At 46.1% G+C, this 16,261-nt stretch overlaps 1 protein-coding gene across 4 annotated transcripts in view; it reads right to left on the bottom strand.

The window, feature by feature from the left end:
- Nucleotides 1-15,767, bottom strand: part of HTT (huntingtin) — a 136,482-nt gene extending 120,715 nt beyond the window's left edge. For all 4 annotated transcript variants that reach the window (XM_061191891.1, XM_061191894.1, XM_061191893.1 and 1 more), the window contains exons 1-2: nucleotides 15,407-15,767; nucleotides 2,454-2,537 (exon numbers count right to left, since the gene is read on the bottom strand). In XM_061191891.1, coding sequence (XP_061047874.1) covers nucleotides 2,454-2,537; nucleotides 15,407-15,630 — 308 coding nt within the window. In that variant the 5' untranslated portion in view covers nucleotides 15,631-15,767. The remainder of the gene's footprint in view (nucleotides 1-2,453; nucleotides 2,538-15,406) is intronic.
- Nucleotides 15,768-16,261: the final 494 nt, after the last annotated feature.

Genomic DNA, 16,261 nt, shown 5'->3' with positions numbered 1-16,261 from the left:
ATCAATTCCATTGGGAACTGTCAAAAAACAAACTAAGTATAATGCATGAAGCACTAAGACTGGAAGAGATCTAGTTCCTGGGTCCATAAGCTTTCAAAGTGAGGTGTTACTCCCTGAGACCCGGATGCTGGAGGTCAGGTGAGCACAGCAGTGCTACAGCAGCAGCAGGCACCAGGGGCCTGTCGGGCAGTTACCGTCATTTCATACAAAAGTAATGACAGTTTGTAGGACAATGTGCATCACGACGGGATGTATTTCTGGCTCTCAGTAGCTAAAGAACACATGTATGTAGCTCTCAACAGTGTTTCACGGGTGTCGCTTCATCCCACAAGAACCCTTATAAATTGGGTTTACATTTCATAGATGAGGCAACAGTGGCTCCAAGAAGTTAAACTTATCTAAAACCACCTGGCTTATAAGGAGTGGAAATAGAATTCAAGCTTTTTTTCCCCTACTTTTATCTTAGTATTGTTTTCTAAGCTATGCTAACAATAGCATGCTAACTTAGAATTTTTATATTTTTATTTTCAGCACATATTCTCATTTGTCACTTCATTTCTTCCCATAATATTTCTACAAATTAGATAGAAACAGAAATCATCCACTGTCCTTCACAAACTGAATGAGTTCAACTAAAATGAAATATTCTATGTGAAATCGCTTTGAAAGTATGAAATACAAAAGCAAGGTGCCACTAAAAATAAACGAATCACCAATTTCTGTCAGTACTAAAATCAAGATGATTATTCTCAGAGCTTTTTCTAACAGATTATAAAGAGCTCTTTCCAACAGGAGCGTAACATGAATGATTTATTCCAAAGGAAAGAAAAGCCAAGAGAGAAGTACTTCACACATGCCCATGCGGGTAACAGAATTCTGAAATCATAAGTACATCTGTTTCCTACTCAGCCATTAGAAACAGGCTTAAAATATGTACCATCCACAGCTATGACGAACAATGGTCAGAAAAACCGACAGCCACAAGTAAAGAGAATGAGGAGAATCCACACAGACGCGACACGAGAAGGTGCTGCTAGTTCACCACAGAGGAACAGTCGAGCCAGGGAAGCAGACCTCCAGTCAGCGCCCACGGTCCCACTGGTCCCAGAGCCTTACTGAGCTGGCAGCAGCCATGGGGGGAGCACGTGCACTCCCACAGGGTCGGACAGGGGCAAAGTGCTGAAGAAAAGCAAACAAAAGACCACGATAGTGCATTTATGTCGAACCTAATCTCCCAATTCATCCCACCCCTCACCCATGTCCACACGTCCGTTGTCTACATCTGCATCTCTATTCCTGCCCTGCAAGTAGGTTCATCTGTGCCATTTTTCTAGATTTCACATATATGCATTAATATACAATATTTGTTTTTCTCTTTCTGACTTACTTCACTCTGTATGACAGACTCTAGGTCCATCCACATCTCTACAAATGACCCAATTTCCTTCCTTTTTATGGCTGAGTAATATTCCATCATATATATATACACCACATCTTCTTTATCCATTCATCTGTTGATGGACATTTAGGTTGTTTCCATGTCCTGGCTATTGTAGATAGTGCTGCAATGAACATTGGGGTACCATGTGTAAAATAGATAGCTAGTGTGGGGGCTTCCCTGGTGGCACAGTGGTTAAGAATCCGCCTGCCAATGCAGGGGACACGGGTTCGATCGCTGGTCCAGAAGACCCCACATGCCACGGAGCAACTAAGCCCGTGCACCACAACTACTGAGCCTGCGCTCTAGAGCCCGTGAGCCACAACTACTGAGCCCGCACGTCACAACTACTGAAGCCCACGCACCCTAGAGCCCGTGCTCTGCAACAAGAGAAGCCACCTCAATGAGAAGCCCGTGCATCGCAACCAAGAGTAGCCCCCACTCACCACAGCTAGAGAAAGCCCACGCGCAGCAACGAATACCCAACGCAGCCAAAAATAAATAGATAAATAAATAAATTTATTTTTTAAAAAATAGATAGCTAATGGGAACATGCTATAAAGCACAGGGAGCTCAGCTCGGTGCTCTGTGATGACCTAAATGAGTGGGATGGGGTGGGCAGGGAGGTCCGAGAGGGAGGGGATATGTGTATACATATAGCTGATTCACTTCATTGTACAGCAGAAACTAACACAACATTGTAAAGCAATTATACTCCAATTAAAAAAAAAAAAAGACCACTATAATTGGACAGGCTCTTGTTGTTCCAAATACTGCAATAAGTAAAATATAAACATGTTCAATTATCATAATGGTTACAATGATACTATGTAAGATTATGGAAACATTACTCATTACAGTGTCTGGACATCCTCCGTATATGTAGCCAGAAGTATGGGGAAGGGGGTCCTGTAAAGGTTTTAAAACAATTGGGGAGACAAAGAATATTCTAGCCCATTAAAAATGAAAATATAGAAATTTTTAATTTTCACTAGGAAGTTCAAAGTGCAGTTACCTGAGAGACTGTGCCACTATGTTTTCACATATTGTCAGACAATGATTCACACGGTCTTTCTTGGTGGCTGAGAGTTCTTTCTTTCTGAAAGGAAAAAGAAAGAGTGAAGGAAGTTTGCATGTGCTGTGTCATCCGCTCCATCCATTCCTACAAGGCGTTCACTCGTTCAGTAGTGCTGCCTGACTCCTAGAAGTAAACCACCCACTCCTGCTGGGGGCAGGGTGGCTCTGAGGTCAGGGAGGAGGGGAGGAGCCTAGCCCAGGGTTCCCTACAGGACAGGGCGCCATAGAAAAGTCAAGGGGTGTTACTAACGCACCTGCCTTCTCTACTTTAGAGAGAAGGAGAAACTGCAGTGCAAACAGCGCTCACCCAAGATCACATGGATGGACGGAGTGTGCAATTCAATGAAACACAATGATATCAATAAAATACTCTACATACCAAGCTGCTGCCACTTCTCAAAGTCATACTTACTGACTACAGTCAGCATACCACACAGACCTCACACTCCTAGGTGTAAAATAACGTTCAGACAACGGCTAACTGCTTCTATATCCCCAAATGGCTAGAAACAAGCCCCCTGCCCAGAGACTTTCTCAAAAGTCTCCTAGTAAGACTTCTCAGCCCCAAAAAAGGAGATAAACAGCCTAGTCAAGAAGATCAGATAAAAGGTGCTTGCTTCCCACCCAAACCTATGACTTGAGATGTCTCTGAGGTAGGCACCACAGAAATAGGGTAGAGAGGGTCAATCCAAAGAGGAAGCCAAAAAATAAATCAGGCTTGATAACTACATCCAAAAAGAATCTGAGTGTTCGCAGGTCACCAGTACATGGTACTAACTAGAAACACCTAAACCAGAAGACTACTAAGTTTTGGAGGGAATTCTAGTACCAAAGAAATTTAAAAACTAACCAACAAACACCTCTATTTAATCCCTAATGCAACCTCAGTTTCCAACAAGTATACCTGAAGGAACAGGCTCTTACAATTATGCAAATCCACGAAAGACACACCCTCCAAAAGGCACTACAGATGTGGCCAGGGAAGAAAATGGACAAGGAAGAGCCTCCAAAGGGGAAAGTCAGGGTCCAAAAAGAAGGACAGACAGAGCCTGAATGAGAAGACAAGCCCAAGGCATGCGGAGAGGGGCTTCCCGATGACTGGCCAGTAAGAGTCCATCACCATATGGACTGGTGACTGTGTGTCTCCCACTGGTCTCTTTCCTAAAAGAGACTCTTACTGATAAGCTATGTTGCGGACTGCTACTCAGCCACCAAAATGCCATGCTTCCCTTCTCAGACACATGCCTCCTGGTTAGAAGCTCCACAGCCTAGCTTCCCTGCAGCCGGGGATAGACACGCGACTTAGTCCTCACAGATGAAATGGGAACAGAAGTAGTCGGTGGAGCTCCTGCCTTGCTGGCTCGCCCTGGGCATCCCCCTTTTAGTTCCCTCCGACTGGAACAAACATTCCTAACACCCAGTGTTTGATTATACAGATAAAGACCGCAAGAAGGCTGCAGAGCAACAGGATGGAAGCAGCCTGAGTCCCAAGTGACCACAAGAGGCAGAGGCCCCTCACCACCCACCCTCATGAGTCACTCGCTTCAAAAACACTGTGATGGAAACAACCCAAATGTCCCAGTGGATGGATAAATGACACAGCCAAATGACGGAACACTGCTTGGCAGTAAAAAGCAGCAAACCACTGATTCACGCAAGGATGAATCTCAATGTATCAGCTTCAAGATACATAAGGATAATTCCATTTATACCACGTTCTGGAAGACACAAAACCAGGGGAACATAAGGTGATCAGTAATTTCCAGGGGCCTGGCGGAGGAGGGGGGAGTTGACAGCAAAGAGGTACGAGGCAGGGGGAATCTTTAGGAGGTGATGGCGCTGTTCTAAATCTTGATTGTGGTAGTAGTTACACAGCTTTATGCAACTGTCAAAATTCACTGATCCGTACATTAAAAAGGGTACATTGTACTATATATATGTGTGTGTGTGTGTGTGTGTGTGTATATATATAAATAAAATACCTCAATTTAAAGAAGAAAGCGCTATGAGAATTTAAATGCTCTCTTCTTTGAGCCACCACATTAAAGTCTCTATTACAGCAGCTCAGAGGTTTCCTCGTTTAAGACAGCCATCAAGAAAATTAAAGAACAGTGACCACTCCAAGCACGTTAGGAAGCAAACTAACTCACTTATCCACTACTCTTTTCCAAAGTGAGCATATGCCAAAGGCCTTAAGTGAACTGAATTCATACACCCAGTCTCCTAGCTATATAGGTAGTGGCCCCTCCCTGGGTAGCCTCCTACCGTGAGGTCTAAAATGATTCCTAGGGGGATGGTAATCAGAAGAAGGTTGACAAACACTAAACTGAGTGGACCTCACTACTTAACGATGGTCAGAATAGAAAAGTGATAAATACAAATATGAGCTTCAAAAAGAACCTTGTCTCCCTCCTCATATGTGGAATAAACCACAAGAATACAGGTAACAGGGCTTCCCTGGTGGCGCAGTGGTTAAGAATCCGCCTGCCAATGCAGGGGACACGGGTTCGAGCCCTGGTCTGGGAAGATCCCACATGCCGCGGAGCAACTAGGCCCGTGCGCCACAACTACTGAGCCTGTGCTCTAGAGCCCGTGTGCCACAACTACTGAGCCCACGAGCCACAACTACTGAAGCCCGCGCTCCTAGAGCCTGTGCTCCGCAACAAGAGAAGCCACCGCAATGAGGAGCCTGCCCACCGCAACGAAGACCCAATGCAGCCAAAAATAAATAAATAAAATTATAATTAAAAAAAAAAAAAGAATACAGGTAACAATAAACAATACAGCTCTCTGGACCTGCTGCCTGACTTCCTTAAGACCTACTGTGCTGTTCCCCCAAGCCAGAACTTGAGCAAAAGTTTATGAAACTAGCAGAAAGTCAAAGAGAAAATATCAATCTCACCCACCAAAATAAAAATACATTCCTCTGTTGTCTGTTTGGGTCTAGCTCCTCCTCTGAGTTCCATGTGGGGAAAGCCTGCCTTATTCACCCAGGACCCTACCCTAGGCCCGGCCGTCAGCCAGCACCTCCATCACACTCTTTGGTAGTAACTGTTCCTCCAATTTCCTCCCCAGGGACGACAGACTCACTAAGAGCAAGGGCCATATCGTGTCTCTCTCACTGGCACTCAGCACAGCATCTACACTGGAGAAGGTGTTTCAGACAGACAACAAAGGAATGGATAAGTAAGCGTTTGCTGTAGGAGAGTAGGTTACATACACGTTAAAACTGACTCAAAAGTTCTTAAGTCAGTCTTACAAACAGGATTCAGAAGATAAATGATAATTACTTTAAACTTGAGTTTGCAGAACCAAGAGATGGAAAGAAAAGTAGAAACAGCAAAGCTTAAAAAAGAGAGAAACTGTAGGGCAACCCCACAGGCTTGAGTTCAAGCACTTTGTGGAGTCCGAGGTGCAGCGCTCAGCCCCTCTGGCTGTGACCAAGACATCAATCACGGCAGGTCTGATGACCCTGACTTTCACAACTTTACTGCCAGAAAGAGGGCAGCACAGGTTCTATCATGGTCAGCTACAGTTTAAGAAGCACATGTTTTAAGTTTCTCTTCCTAACTCATCCACAATCATTTTCCAGCAATCTAAACACTTTTGAGGGGGAAAAAAAAAATCTGCCGTAGTATATTTAAATTTTCACCTTTTCCACACTCAACAGACAGCCCTAAAATCATAAGATTCTTCAGATAGACGGTCAAAGTCTTCAGTGGTTACTAGTCTTGCTATTAAAATTTAAACAATAATTACTAAGTACCTATTTTGGGTGAGGAGCATAAAAACAAACCACCTGATTGCTACCAAAACACTTATCCTGTAAAATCTTCTCTTTTATCACACTGAAGAATACCCACATTTTAAAGTGTGAGGATCAGACTTTACCCTCAGACACCCCAACAAAGAGGCATTAACCAAGAATATTAGAAAACGAAAAAAACAACCCTTCCAACACGACCCACTGAAAGATGTCAGGGCAGCAATGTAGCCGCAAAAGTAACAAACACTCCCACCCAGTGCAAACACCAACCTGGCTTAACCAGGCCCAGTATAGTCTGGCCTCAGGCTACTCTCCTCCGTCAGGAAACCTGCGGGGGAACTCTGGCCACTGGAAATAACTCAGTCGTTTTGGTCATGCACCTTCAAACTCAGTTCTTGTACATGCCATGGTCCCTGCTTCAAATACCTCCTTCCCGTCTTATTTTGTCAATAAACCAACTTGGAAGTTTAAGAAAACTACAACTATTTCATTCCCCCATGGAATTTAATTAGGCTGATGAACTAAGATGTCAAACTCACTGGTTCTGCAAGAAGAGTAAGTATGGAAATTAAGGTGAAAACAGAACCGCCTTGCTCCAGGCAGGAACTGGATGAGCAGGGTGAGAGCTGGATAAACAAGGTAAGAACAGTCCGGGATCCTTCAGCTGTTTTTGTAAACATGCTTATTTTAACTCCACCTTCAAAATGAAAACAAACCACAGTCAGCCCCCTCTGATTGTGTAATGAAGCGATCTGTACACAAACACGCATCTGTAAGGAGGAGGAACATATAAAAATCAAGGACTATACAGGCATACTACAATCACGTTAAGACGATTATCAAAGAACTAATTCTGAAAATGGGAATTCAAGCCCTCTCATCAAAATTCTTATTTTTAGAATTATGTTATTTTAAGATTATGCACAAAAAATTTGATTCCAGGTTGAGGGTGTGCAAGGGAGGACCTGGACTACCCCAGGAATTGAAAACAATCACCTATCTTGCACTTGTTTTGCTATTTGTGGTCACAGGTACTGTCACATACACATTTCCGAGTAGGTGCCTACACACCCCACACGATGCGTAAAACTGAGGCCCAGAGGCTGCCCCGCCTGCAGGAGCAGGGCGGTAAATGGCCGGGCAGAGAGCCAGGTCTTCTGATTCCTCATCAGCTGCTCTTTAACTTTCACCAAGTACTGTACTAATCAAGAGTGTTCCTAGAAGGTTAGGACTCTTTTGGATCTTTTTTTTTTTAAGAAGGAATGGAACACCAAAGTCATTTTGGAATTATGTTTCATACATAATTTTAAAATAAAAGTACTGCTTAAGGGAATTCCCTGGCGTCCAATGGTTAGGACTCGACACTTTCACTGCCAAGGTCACGGGTTCAATCCCTGGTCAGGGAACTAAGATCCCACAAGCCGCTCGACAGGGCCGAAAAGAAAAAGTACGGTTTGATTAGGGGGAGCAAGGCCTACGATTTCCCCCACCACACAGTCTATATCACAGAAAAGGGCTGTGAAAGCCTTTCTTACTAGTAATTTAACTGAGTACTGTAACAATTACTAATAGAAGAAGGTGCAATTCAAAATGCGATCTATGCTAAGTGAAAAAGGTCTGACACAAAAGGCCCCATGTGTATGATTCCGTTCACAAGAAATGTCCAGAACAGGCAAATCCATAGAGACAGAAATAGATTAGTGGTTGCCAGGGGCTGGGGGAGGGAAAATGGGGACTGACTGCTAATGGAGAGGGGCTTTCTTTTTGGGGTGATGAAATGTTCCAGAAATTAGACAGTAGTGATGGCTGCAGAACCTTGTGAATATATTACAAACCACTAAGTTGTACATTTTAAAATGGTGAATTTTATGATATGTAAATCATAATCTCAATTTTTTAAAAAATCTGTCTGCAAATCCCAGCAGCTCTTCCTGCCCAGAGGAAGGAATGTGAGCACTCCTCGCCACCAGCACGGCTGCTCCCAGCCTGGCACAAGCTGCCAGCACCTCCAGCTTTGATTACTTCAACAGCCTCCCAACTGATCTGATTACCTCAATCAGCTCTGATTACTTGAATAGCCTCTTTCATTCCTGCTCCCTGTCCACCAGGGTGGCCTTTTTTGTTAATTAAAGTTTTTAATGAGGGGGACTTCCCTGGTGGTCCAGTGGGTAAGACTCCACACTCCCAATGCAGGGGGCCCGGGTTCGATCCCCGGTCAGGGAACTAGATCCTGAATGCATGCCACAACTAAGAAGCCCGCATGCCGCAACTAAAGATCTCACGTGCTGCAACTAAGATCTGGCACAGCCAAAAATAAATAAACAAATAAATATTTTTTGAAAATCTTTTTTTAAAAAAAGTTTTTAATGAGGTAATTGTAGATTCACATGCAACTGTAAAAAATATCAATAAAAGAAATCCAGTGTATACTTCACTCAGTTTCCCCCAATGCTAACATTCTGCAAAACAATCACAGCCAGAACAGTGAGACAATCCACTGATCTTTAGATTTCCAGTTTTACTTTTACTCATCTGTGCGGATGTGTGCATTTAGTTCTACACAATGTCATCAGATGTGTAAGTTTGTGTATCCACCACTACAGTCAAGATAGGGAACACTTCATCACCATGAGGATCCCTTGAGCTGCCCTTTGAGAACCACACCCCCCTCCCTTGGCCCTCCACTCTGTACCTCCACCCACCCCTAACCCCAGCAACCACTCATCTATTCTCCACTCCTAGAACTGTGTCATTTCAAAAATGTTACATAAGTAGAACCAGCCCGTATATAACCTTTTGGGATTGGCTGTTTTCACTAGCATAATTTCCTCAAGATTCATCTTAGTTGTTGCATGTATTATCAGGAGTTTGTTCCTTTTTACTGCTGAGTAGTTTAACCATTCACCTGCTGAAGGACATCTAAGCTGATTCTAGTTTTTGGCTATTATGAATAAAGTTGCTACAAACATTTGTGTACAGGTTTTTATGTGAACAGAAGTTTTCACTTCTCCGGAATAAACACCCAAGAGTGCAACTGCCGGGTCATATAGCAACTGTATGTTCAGTTCTACAAGAAACTGCTTGTTTTCCAGAGTAGCTGTCCATTTTACAGTCCCACCAGCGATGACTAAGTGACCCAGTTTCTTCCAAGCCAGCATTTGGTGTTGGCTTAGCATCGTAAGTTATATCACTTGTTTGACTACACAAGTAAGCATCTGGTCAGAGTAAAATCCAAAGTCCTTATATTGGGGTACAGGCCCTAAACAGCTACCCCTCATCTCCTCTTTCTGGCCTCCTTACTCCTCCTCCAACATGGAAAGCACTCCCGCTTATCTGTTCCCTCTACCTGGACCTCACCTCCTCCAGATACCCGCCCCCCTCCCCCTGCTCCAGCATCACCTTCTCAGTGCACTTCGCACCCTAAACAACACCACACAGCCCCCCTCCCCCTTATTCTGCTTTGTCTTTCTCCATAGTCTTTAACACCACTGGCCTTGTTCACTGCTGTAACCCAAGGGCCCAGAACAGGCCCCGGCACACAACAGGCGCCCAGCTGAAAGGAGCCCTTCCAGGTCATCTAGTCCAGTCCCCACTGAAGTGCCCGTTCCCAGTAGCTGGGAGCTCTTAATGCCACCACAGCTCCCTTGTCAGGGTTACACCCTACTTGACAGCTACACAAATGCTCCATGGCCCTAGGACAGAGAAATGATACTGCCTCAGCTACACCTGGACAGATGTAAGCAACATAAGTTTTCCCTCCCAAATGCTGATGGAATTTTATATTATATTATATTATATTATATTATTTTATATTATATCAACAGAAAAGTAGGTCCTGATCATCTACAGTGGAGCTTCTCAAGCTTTAATGTGCACATAAATTGCTCACAAACCTGGTTAAAATGCAGACTCTTGATTCAGTAGGTCTAAGGTAGGGCAGAGATTCTGTACTTCTTATTAGCTCCCAAGTGATACCAAATTGCTGGCCCTCAGACCACACTCTGAGCAGCAAGGATCTATGGCATATCTCGTCTCTAACACATATTCTAGCACCCAAACTGATTCAAATTAACACAACATTAAATAGTATCTTATACTGTGTTAATTTTTCCTTCTTGTTGTCTGAATAAGACTTCCATTCCAAGGTAGTTTACTGAGTGGTTGGCTCACTTGCAGGGACCAGAGGTAATGGGGGTGGGGCCTCTGAAGGAGGAGAGAGTAGGAAAGCCAGGACACTGTAAGACCTTTGCCTTTACATCTCCATAAGTCCTCTTTTAAAAAGAAATTCTACAGTATTATATAGCAGTTAATAAGAATGATAGGTACTGCTATGAAACAATGTCTTTGATATACTAAGTGAAATAATATAGTGTGAGCCCATTCATGCAAAAAAAAAAAAAAAGGACTTGTATATGCATTAAAAAATCAGAGAAAACAAAAGAAACTTAACAATTGTTATGTTTAGGGAATGAGACTAGGACAGCCAGGGAGGAAGGCTTTGCTTTCCATCTTCTGTGCTATTCGAAGATGTTGTTACAACATATATGTGTAATTTTTTTTTAAGCTAGTTAATAAAAAGCAACCAAAAAAGAAATGCTTCCCCAAAGTGGTCCTATCATATCTAATCTAGGGGTGAACAAACTACAGCCTACCTGTTTCGGCCAGTCTAAGAAGTGTTTTTAAACGGTTGACCCCCCCACAAAAGAAAAATCAAAGAATAACATTTTATGACGTGAAAACTATACAAAATTCAATTTCAACATCCTTAATAAAATTTTATTGGAACAGAGGCACACATTTACTTACATAGCGCTTCTGGATGCTTTTTTTCTACAATGGCAGAGTTTAATAGTTGCTACAGAGATGTACTCACAAAGCCTGAAATATTTACTGTCTGACCATTTACATAAAATGTTTGCCAATGTTCAAGAATCAGAAGACTTAATATTGTTAAGATGCCAATACTCCCCAAACTGATCTACAGATTCAATGCAATACCCATCAAAGAATCCCAGCTGGTTTCTTCGTAGAAACTGACAATCAGATCTTACAATTCAAATGGAAATGCAAGGGGCCCAGAATAGCCAAAACTATCCTGAAAAGGAATAAAGTTGGAGGACTCACATTTCATGATTTGAAACTGTGATACAAAACTAATGGTAGGGACTTCCTGGTGGAACAGTGGTTAAGAATCCGCCTGCCAATGCAGGGGACACAGGTTCGAGCCCTGGTCTAGGAAGATCCCACCTGCCGCGGAGCAACTAAGCCCGTGCGCCACAACTACTGAGCCTGCGCTCTAGAGCCCGCGAGCCACAACTACTGAAGCCCGTGCGCCTAGAGCCCGTGCTCCGCGACAAGAGAAACCACCGCAATGTAAAGCCCTCGCACCACAACGAAGACCCAATGCAGCCAAAAATAAATAAATTAATCTTTTTTAAAAATTAAAGGAAAAAAAACTAATGGTAATCAAGACTGTATATGGACTTCCCTGGCGGTCCAGTGGTTAGGACTCCGCACTTCCACTGCCATGGGACCGGGTTCGATCCCTGGTCGGGAAACTAAGATCCCACAAGCCGCCCCACAAGCCACAGGGCGCGGCCAAAAAAAAAAAGTGAAGAGACAACCCAAGAAAGGGAGTATCATTTTACAAATCATGCACCTGATAAGGGTCTAGTACCCAGAATATTATGAAGAACTGTTACAATTCAACAATAAAAAGACAACCCAACTTAAAAAATGGGAAAGAATGAGAATGAGGGTTTGCAAGTTAAGTATAAGAAAGAAGCTGGGTCCCTAATCACTGGTGAGCTTCCTCAAGCAGACACTGCTGTCTTATAATAAATTCTTTCCTATTTAAGTTATGGCAGCAGAGTTTTCTGTTACTTGCAGTTGAATATAACTGATAACACCAACTGTGGCTAAATTATGTCATGCTTAGCAGACAGAGATGAACAAGTCCTGTTGGTTCTACCTTCAAAATTCAGTCAGTTCCCACCGTGCCACTGCCAACAACCTGACAGAATTCACCATCATCTCACCTGACCACGTCACTAACTTCCTACCTGGTCTCCTGCTCCTGACCATGGTTCCCTTCACTCAGTTCTCAGCCAGTATTCATTTTAAAATGGAACTCAAATCCTGCCACTCCTCGGACCAAACCCTCCAATGACTTCCCACCTCACTTAGACTAAATGCCACTGTGTTTACTCCGCCTTGAAGGAAGGGCCTACTGATCTATCTGGTACGGCACTCTCTCCACCTCTCTGACCTCAGCTCCTACTAAGAGTCTCCCTCTCGCTAATTCAACGGGCCACACTACCTCCTCGCTATTCCTCCATCAGCGGGGTTTGGACCTGCTCCCTCTGCCTGGAACGCCCCTCCACATACCTTTACGGCAATCCCTGACTCTCTTCTGGTCTTTACTCAAAAGACACCATCTCAGTGGCCCTCCCCTGGACACCCTATCTAACACGTCAATACCGTATTAACCCTGACATTTCCTAGACCCCCTTCCCTGCTTTGCTGCTGTTCCTCCTTCGTTTATCACTGTCTAACATACTGTGTGTTTTTCTTATGTATCCTGTTTCTGGTCTATGTCCCTCACTAAAATGTAAGCTTCATGAGGGCAGAGCTGTATCTGTTCATGGCTGTAGCCCTGCACCTATTAGGATACTGGCTGGCACACATTAGACGTTCAGCAAATAATTAAAATCAGAGAAAAACTAGGAGGGAATCTGAAGGAGAGTGAGAAAGTGCCAAAGGCCAATGTCAACTGCCTCATAATTGCAGTTAGGACCCTGCCAAGCTCTGGCACTCCCCTGCACGTCAGCCTTGCTGAGACTGTAGCCAGTACCACCCGGAACCCCTGTATCCCATACGCTGAGCTGGGAGTAGGCACTCAGATCCTTCAACTGAAGCCCACGCGTGGCTGGTGACACTATAGTTCCACAGAGAGCAAGAGCCATAAAAATAGAACCGTTACTTTCTAATTGCTTTTGGCCAATCTTACTTTGGGGAATGAATTTTTCAGCTGAAGCATCTGAACAGAAATGCCAAGATCCAAATTTGTAAGCAGTGAGTTCATTACTCAAAATTAATGAATACTTGCTTTCTCAACAGCAAAGTACATAAAAATGTAACATTTATGCATTTTATTTAAAATAACTATAATTAAGCCCAATGCAGTTGATTTCAGAGCATGCTAAGAACCTTTCAAAGTTACTATTCTGAAGTACTTTTGTTTTTAAAAAATTTAAAATCTATCTTCATATATATAATACATAGATTATATCTGGTAGGATACACAAGGAGGAAGCTCGCCTCTGGGAATGGAGTTAGGTACTCAGGAGAAAGGAACGGGAGAGAGACATTTTAATTACCTTTTTGCAATTTTGGAATTTGTACCATGTTAACGTATTATTTATGCAAAAATGATAGACTAAATTTTAAAAATAAGTCAATCATACATTTCCTTACAATAAAGTAATGAAACAAAATGTATCTACTTTGTCAAGCTGGCTTAAGAAGGAAACCTCTTTGCACCCATATGTCGAAGAAGATAAGCTAATTCAGGTTCTGTCAAATCAGCATAAGAAACAGAAAGCATATTTTCAGACTGACCAAGTGTTTGAACAAGCAAACAGGGACGGAAGTAAGGCCTTCCTTCCCACCCAGAGCCCTGCTTGGTGCTTCCCGCCTTTATACGAGATCACGCAGGGCATGGACTTCCACGACATCTAACTCCAGGAAAAGCACGACCATAAAAGTCTGGAATGGACAGTTATGGTTATAAATCACCTGCTGCAGAGAAAAGTCAAATTGTTAAAAAACAAACAAACAAAAAAAAAACCCCAACTTTTTTTCCCTCTAAGTATCCAAACAGGTTTTTCACCTTTTAGCAGAAAACTTAATTTGTTTCTAGATTTTATTTTAACAGATAAGCCAAAATTACTCCCCAAATTCTCAGTTTCTAATGAAACCTCAGGACACAGCAAGGATCATATCAGAAGCATAACGAAGAAAACATTACTAAAAACGAATCAGCCTGAAGAAGGTACGCTTCTTAGAGGGGCTGCTTCGCGAAAACTTCCCTCGTTAAATGCCATCCTGTACACACCCAGATCAGAAATAAAATGACCCGAGATGAGAGAAAGGCCCGAAGTACAGCAGAGCACACACCCTGACCTCTGCTGAACACCCAGCACACAAGACTTCAGGGGAAAGTACTCGGTTCTCTTAGACGGTGTCGTTAATGGTCTCTCCTCTTCTGTTTCAAAAACTTTCCCTGGCACAAGCAACGGAGACCCCCTGCTTCCAAACAGTAGCAGATGTCAGCAACGGGAAGCGTGTGTGGGGTCCGCAGACACCACTGCTCCGGCAAAGCTGGGCCGCGACACTCGTGACAGGGGCATCACTCGCCCCCAGCGATTAACCTCTCCCTCAGCAACACGTCATTTGTTTCCAACTGAGGACAGGCAATAAAGGGCAGTCAACTCTTCCTAATATTTAAGCCAGTTTATTGCTTCTCACGTGTTAACAACAACCGTCTAGACAGTTCACCGCTTACTTGGCAACCACAGCTCATTCAAGTGCCCGCAGGCCAACCTGAGCTGAGACAAGCCGCTCTCTCCCTGATGCTCAACCTTCGGCTGCGACTCCCGAACGACGCGAAATGCCCTGAGGCTGCGGGAAGACAGCCCCGAGCCACAGGCTGCTTAAAGGGGCCCTCGCAGGAGGCTCTCCATTGGGCCGCGCGCGCTCCCCCGCCCTCCAGCCCGACGTCCCAAGGCATGATGTCACCACTGTCCCCGCATCACTCCGGCTCCAATTCCCGGAGCGTCCTGCGCCCCCAGCCCTCCTCCTCTCAGACCAGGAGGAGAGGGACGGCACGCGGCCTCGGCTCTGCCAAGTCCTGCTCACAACACAGCCCCGGTTCCTCCCCTAACTTCGCAGCCGGGAGAGCAGAGGACTGGGGCCGGGGCCGCCCCAGCGCCTCCGGGAGAGGCCGGCGAGGCTCCCCGCGCCTGCCGAGGGCCGGAGACCCACGCGGGGCCGGGGGACGGGGTAGGGACCACGGGGCGGCCCTGTCGCCGCGGGCCGGGGAGCTGCAGCGGGCCCGCACTCACGGTCGGTGCAGCGGCTCCTCGGCCACGGCCGGTCCGGGCGGCGGCGGCGGCGGCGGCGGCGGGGGCGGCGGCGACTGCGACTGAGGCGGCGGCTGCGCCTGCGGCGGCGGCTGAGGGGGCTGAGGCGGCGGCGGCGGCTGCTGCTGTTGCTGCTGTTGCTGCTGCTGCTGCTGGAAGGACTTGAGGGACTCGAAGGCCTTCATCAGCTTTTCCAGGGTCGCCATGGCGGCCTCCCGCCCTGCGGGAACAGCCCCTGGAGCCCTCGGACCTGCTCGCGGTTCCGCTCAGCAGCGCGGCAATGAATGAGGCTCGGGGCCGCGGGCAGGAGCGGAACCGAAGCGCTCGGCCATCTTGGGTCCGTCCCGGCAGCCCCCGCGGCCCTGCGTCCCGCGACGCTCCGTCGGAGGGGCGGGGCCAGGCTGGCGAGATTGACAGCCAGAGGCGGCGGCCTCCGCCATTGGCCGGGAGCGGCGCCAGCCAGTCCCCCGCGCCCGCCGTCTCGCCTCCTAGGACCGCCGCGACCACGGAGACCCCAGCGCTCCTCCCGGGCGAGGACTGGGGGCGCGGCGAGGAGGGGCGCGGCGGGGGCGCGGCGAGGAGGGGCGGAGCGGTCGTGAGCGTCATGCTCCCTCGGGAAGAAGCCCCTAGTCGAGGAGACTCTGGCCGAGCCCGGCGGGTGGCAGGGAGGGCTGGCCGTGGACTCGGAGCCGGAGACCCTGCGAGGGTGCTTGCTCACCCAGCGGCCCGGGCGGAGGGAGGGCTCACGGGACAGCCTTGCAGAGGAGGAAGGGGGAAGTGGGTCGCCCCGCGCCGAGCCAGAGGACCCTCAGGGCGGGAGCCCAGGTGTGGCCCCCA

Source organism: Eubalaena glacialis, chromosome 5 (assembly GCF_028564815.1).
Source record: "Eubalaena glacialis isolate mEubGla1 chromosome 5, mEubGla1.1.hap2.+ XY, whole genome shotgun sequence".
Classification (NCBI taxonomy): Eukaryota; Metazoa; Chordata; class Mammalia; order Artiodactyla; family Balaenidae; genus Eubalaena; species Eubalaena glacialis.
The sequence above is the reverse complement of the archived record's forward strand: the minus strand, read 5'-3'. Positions and strand labels throughout refer to the sequence as shown.